The 6,037-nt window shown below is 38.9% G+C and overlaps 1 protein-coding gene across 1 annotated transcript; it reads right to left on the reverse strand.

Moving 5' to 3' along the window:
• Nucleotides 1-243: 243 nt before the first annotated feature.
• LOC100377015 (hydroxysteroid dehydrogenase-like protein 2) lies at nucleotides 244-5,670 on the reverse strand. Its single transcript, XM_085496408.1, has 5 exons — nucleotides 5,566-5,670; nucleotides 5,195-5,296; nucleotides 4,851-5,048; nucleotides 1,080-1,283; nucleotides 244-641 (listed from the first exon to the last, which is right to left on the reverse strand). Exons 1-5 carry the CDS (start codon nucleotides 5,612-5,614, stop codon nucleotides 400-402), a joined length of 795 nt encoding a protein of 264 aa, XP_085352534.1. The 5' UTR covers nucleotides 5,615-5,670; the 3' UTR covers nucleotides 244-399.
• Nucleotides 5,671-6,037: the final 367 nt, after the last annotated feature.

Consider the following 6,037-nt stretch of genomic DNA (forward strand, 5'->3'; position numbering starts at 1 on the left):
TTCTGTTTGTGTTATTGGACTTGTATATTTACTTTGATGATATATTGTTATGCACAAACAAGATGTATGTAAGCGTAAATTATCTAATTAACATGCAAAAATATGTCAGTCGCTGAACATGGCCTGTCTTGGAGACTATGTTTACATCAATGTAGGTAATACATGGACATAACACCTTTCAGGTTGATTCCCATTTTGTTTGAACAGACTCACTTGTATGAGAGTAATGGAAACCACACAGAATTTTTAGTTTTGTTTTATTACAGCAGCCAACACATTAACAATTGCATTGATATATATATTGGAGTATTGACTAATAAAATATTCACATTTCTGGCACCAAACAAAACTCCAGGACATTTAACAATAGTTATGTTACATATTTTATATTTTAATCAATTAATTCGATTTGGTATCTTTAAGTAGCTTTTCTAGCTTCATGGCCTTGCCCATATCTCCTTTAATCTTCAGTTTACCCATCATGAAAGCAGTTGCTGGTTTCAATTTTCCAGCAAACATTTTATTGAAATCTGAGCTTTTCATTGTCATAGTGCAATCAGCTTTCACATTTGGTGGTTCGCCCGTTCCAAGTGACCCGGAATTGTTCTTAAGATCCAGATACCATGTCCCAGCTTCATCTCCTGTAGGTGATAGCAAAATATAAAAATATGATCAAAACAGTTTTATTTAAAGTGTTCAAAATTGTTACTGTTGTTAATACATTAGATAATATTGGTCTTCAAAAGACGGATAACAAATGTGGAAAAATCTGAAATATGGTGCAACTGAAAGATTCTTGGGAGATGAAATGGTAAAATGAGTGGGTACTGAGAAATATTGGAAGCAGCAGCAGACTCGGGAAGCGTTGAGACAGTTTAGGGATGGAATAATGGGAGGGAAGTGCAGAGACAGTCTAACAGCTTGCGAAGGGATTAAATGGTGGAAAAATGGAATGGTGGAAGCTTAGGCTAGCAGCTTCTGCAGGGATGGATGGAATAGTAGAACAAAAATGACTATTTCAATCTATGAGAAGAATACAATGTAGTAATTTGTGGGTTTGTTACTTAAATGACACTTACCTTTTATATCAAATTGGTATATTGCTCCTATTTTAGTCACCAATTCTTCACTCATTAATGTCTTAATTTGATCAAATGTTTTGGCTGTCTCAGTATCAGTGGTGGCAGTTTCACTCGAATTGGTCTGACTGACATCCTGCTTTTCAGATTCACTCCCGATTGGGCTATCAATATCCAAGAAAAAATCTGGCATCAGTGAGTGTCCTAAAAATAAATAAAAAAATATAAACATCTCAGTATAAAATGTGAATAATTAAAAATAACAAACAGAATTAACAAATAATATTCACTATAAACAGGTGACATAGAGTCTGCTACTCATAGAAAAGCAAACATAAACAAAACATTGCCTTTACTTAAAACACATATAGTGGATCATAGAAATTATTTGTATATGCAATAATAGAAGTAAAAAACATACCGGGTAATACTGAATATCAAATTGCCGGTGAAAAAGTCAGTGTCCAACTATACCCAGATAACATGCATTTAAAGATGTTTTGGGAGTTCAGACAGTGTTAAAATAATTAATTAAGGTGTTTCACAATTCCGAGGTCATTGATCTTTGATGTTACAAAATGAACAACGAATAGCAAGGAATAAGTAAGAAGTGCCTAACAGTGAATGTTCTGAGTTTATTTATCTGGTAGTTTTCAAGAAGAATTCTAAAAAAGCATTTTTTTTACCAAAAATGACAAAAGTATTCGCCAAAAATGGAGAATTGAAGATCTGATGTCATCACAAAATGAAGAAATATGCCAAAGGTTCTCCCAATGTACCTAAATACTAAGTATCAAAGCAATTGAGCAGCTAGTTTTCAAGAAGATGCCAAAAGTATTGTTTTTTACCAAAAATAAAAAAATTTAAGTTATCATCATGAAATGAAGAAATCTGACTTCACCCAAGGTATCTACATACTATGTATCAAAGCAATTGAGCTGGTAGTTTTCAAGAAGAAGTCGAAAATGTAATTGTTGATGGACGGACGACGATGGCCAATCACCTATTTGAACAGCTCCACTCTGTCATCTACAGTGACAGCGGAGCTAAATAGTCATAAACAGCAATAATAAAAATAAAATGGCAGTTAAACTAAAAAAATAAAACTTCCCCCAATAAATTGCAAATTTAAAGTATAAAAGTATAATTATATTGTATAAAGACAAATTAATCACCAAGAAAACATAACTTTATCACATATTAATTGAAATAATTATGATTACAAGTGGAAATGATCTCAGAGGTGTTTACATACATATCAAATGCAATTTCTGGGGTGTTTACAGACAAACCAAGGACAATATCTCATCATCACATCAAAAGTGGTCTCAAAAGTGTCTACGGACACATCAAAGATGATCGGAGGGGTGTTTATGAACACATCAGAGGCAATCCCAGAGGTGTTAACAGACACATTAAATATGATAGGGTAATGATAAGATAATGCACACATGAAAGGTGATCTCGGGGGTCTTTATGCACACATGAACGGTGATTTCAAGGGTATTTATGCACACATGAAAGGTGATCTCAGGGGTGTTTATGCACACATGAAAGGTGACCTCAGGGGTGTTTATGCACACATGAAAGGTGATCTCAGGGGTGTTTATGCACACATCAAAGGTGATCTCAAGGGTGTTTATGCACACATGAAAGGTGATCTCAGGGGTCTTTATGCACACATGAAAGGTGATCTCAGGGGTCTTTATGCACACATGAAAGGTGATCTCAGGGGTATTTATGCACACATGAAAGGTGATCTCGGGGGTCTTTATGCACACATGAACGGTGATTTCAAGGGTATTTATGCACACATGAAAGGTGATCTCAGGGGTGTTTATGCACACATGAAAGGTGACCTCAGGGGTGTTTATGCACACATGAAAGGTGATCTCAGGGGTGTTTATGCACACATCAAAGGTGATCTCAAGGGTGTTTATGCACACATGAAAGGTGATCTCAGGGGTCTTTATGCACACATGAAAGGTGATCTCAGGGGTCTTTATGCACACATGAAAGGTGATCTCAGGGGTATTTATGCACACATGAAAGGTGATCTCAGGGGTCTTTATGCACACATGAAAGGTGATCTCAGGGGTCTTTATGCACACATCAAAAGTGATTTCAAGGGGATTTATGCACACATGAAAGGTGATCTCAGGGGTCTTTATGCACACATGAAAGGTGATCTCAGGGGTATTTATGCACACATGAAAGGTGATCTCAGGGGTGTTTATGCACACATGAAAGGTGATCTCAGGGGTGTTTATGCACACATGAAAGGTGATCTCAGGGGTCTTTATGCACACATGAAAGGCAATTTCAGGGGTCTTTATGCACACATGAAAGGTGATCTCAGGGGTCTTTATGCACACAAGAAAGGTGATCTCAGGGGTCTTTATGCACACATGAAAGGCAATTTCAGGGGTCTTTATGCACACATGAAAGGTGATCTCAGGGGTCTTTATGCACACATGAAAGGTGATCTCAGGGGTCTTTATGCACACATGAAAGGTGATCTCAGGGGTCTTTATGCACACATGAAAGGTGATCTCAGGGGTGTTTATGCACACATGAAAGGTGATTTCAGGGGTATTTATGCACACATGAAAGGTGATCTCAGGGGTCTTTATGCACACATGAAAGGTGATCTTAGGGGTGTTTATGCACACATGACAGGTGATCTCAGGGGTCTTTATGCACACATGAAAGGTGATCTTAGGGGTGTTTATGCACACATGAAAGGTGATCTCAGGGGTGTTTATGCACACATGACAGGTGATCTCAGGGGTCTTTATGCACACATGAAAGGTGATCTCAGGGGTCTTTATGCACACATGAAAGGTGATCTCAGGGGTCTTTATGCACACATGAAAGGTGATCTCAGGGGTCTTTATGCACACATGAATAGTGATCTCAGGGGCCTTTATGCACACATGAAAGGTGATCTCAGGGGTCTTTATGCACACATGAATAGTGATCTCAGGGGTGTTTATGTACACATGAAAGGTGATCTCAGGGGTGTTTATGCACACATGAAAGGTGATCTCAGGGGTATTTATGCAGACATGAAAGGTGATCTCAGGGGTGTTTATGCAGACATGAAAGGTAATGTCAAGGGTATTTATGCACACATAAATAGTGATCTCAGGGGTGTTTATGCACACATGAAAGGTGATCTCAGGGGTGTTTATGCACACATGAAAGGTGATCTCAGGGGTGTTTATGCACACATGAAAGGTGATCTCAGGGGTATTTATGCACACATGAAAGGTGATCTCAGGGGTCTTTATGCACACATGAAAGGTGATCTCAGGGGTGTTTATGCACACATGAAAGGTGATCTCAGGGGTGTTTATGCACACATGAAAGGTGATCTCAGGGGTGTTTATGCAGACATGAAAGGTAATGTCAAGGGTATTTATGCACACATAAATAGTGATCTCAGGGGTGTTTATGCACACATGAAAGGTGATCTCAGGGGTGTTTATGCACACATGAAAGGTGATCTCAGGGGTGTTTATGCACACATGAAAGGTGATCTCAGGGGTATTTATGCACACATGAAAGGTGATCTCAGGGGTCTTTATGCACACATGAAAGGTGATCTCAGGGGTGTTTATGCACACATGAAAGGTGATCTCAGGGGTGTTTATGCACACATGAAAGGTGATCTCAGGGGTGTTTATGCACACATGAAAGGTGATCTCAGGGGCGTTATGGTCATACCAAAGGTGATCTTGAGGCAAAGCTAAATACAGCAAACCTTACCTGGTGTAACAGCATACACATCAAAGTCAGTGACACCTGCATCTTTCAGCACAACATCGTCAATGCAGAAATTTCCAGTAAAATCCTTGCTATCTTTGGTCAACACAACATATGCAGCGTCAGCCATGATTTCAGGTTTTCGACATTGACTTGCAACTTCACTACCAGCTAACATTTCCAATGCTGACGTTATGATAGCTAGAAAAACATTAAGTAGTTTTATTAACCAGACAGCACAGAGGGAATGTGTTGTAACAAGAAAGCTTTGCAAAAAATTGTATTAACAAATCATCTAATAAACAGAAATTCCATTTACATAATAAAAATAACCTTCAGTTTCTTACCAGTTCTTGGCCAGAGTGCATTGACTGCTATACCATCAGATCTGAATTCTTCAGCCATTCCCAGCACACACATTGACATCCCATATTTAGCCATTGTGTAGGCTATAAAGGTAATACATGAAGTCATAGATTAGAACTGATAACAGAGTAAACACTAACAACTGGCATTGACAATAGCTGTGAAGTTTTCATTTTGGTGACCACTATACTAATAAATATTTGGCGCGAGCTTTTGGTGTCAGGAATGTGATCACAATAATTCATACATTCTATAGTTACAGTTGCCCCGTTGAATGACTTGCTGCAATTTCAATATATATTATATTCTACCTCAAAAATCATAATCCAAGTGACAATATTCCAGGCCTTACCTACATGGTTCTGGAACCACTTTGACGACATTGAAAGTGGAGAACTCATATTCAATATGTGTGGATTCTTACCAGACTTCAAATATGGAATACATAATTTAGATCTAAAAATAAACCAATCATAATATTAATATAGAATTCTATGAGGCAGGAAATCATGCTTATTGCAAAAAGAACCTACTCAAATGATGACCTTGAACGCGTCCTACCTGACTGGCTTGGATCCGCTCCACCTGACAGCCTTGGATGTACTTCCCACAAGACTGCCTTTGATACCCCACCTGACTGCCTTGGATGCCCTACTAGACTGCCTTGGATGCCCCACCAGACTGCCTTGGATGCCCCTCCTGACTGCCTTGGATGCCCCTCCTGACTGCCTTGGATGCCCCTCCTGACTGCCTTGGATGCCCCACCAGACTGCCTTGGATGCCCCTCCAGACTGCCTTTGATGCCCCTCCAGACTGCCTTGGAT

The sequence above is a fragment of the Saccoglossus kowalevskii genome, unplaced genomic scaffold (genome assembly GCF_978046115.1).
Source record: "Saccoglossus kowalevskii unplaced genomic scaffold, keSacKowa6.1 SCAFFOLD_307, whole genome shotgun sequence".
Lineage (NCBI taxonomy): Eukaryota > Metazoa > Hemichordata > Enteropneusta > Harrimaniidae > Saccoglossus > Saccoglossus kowalevskii.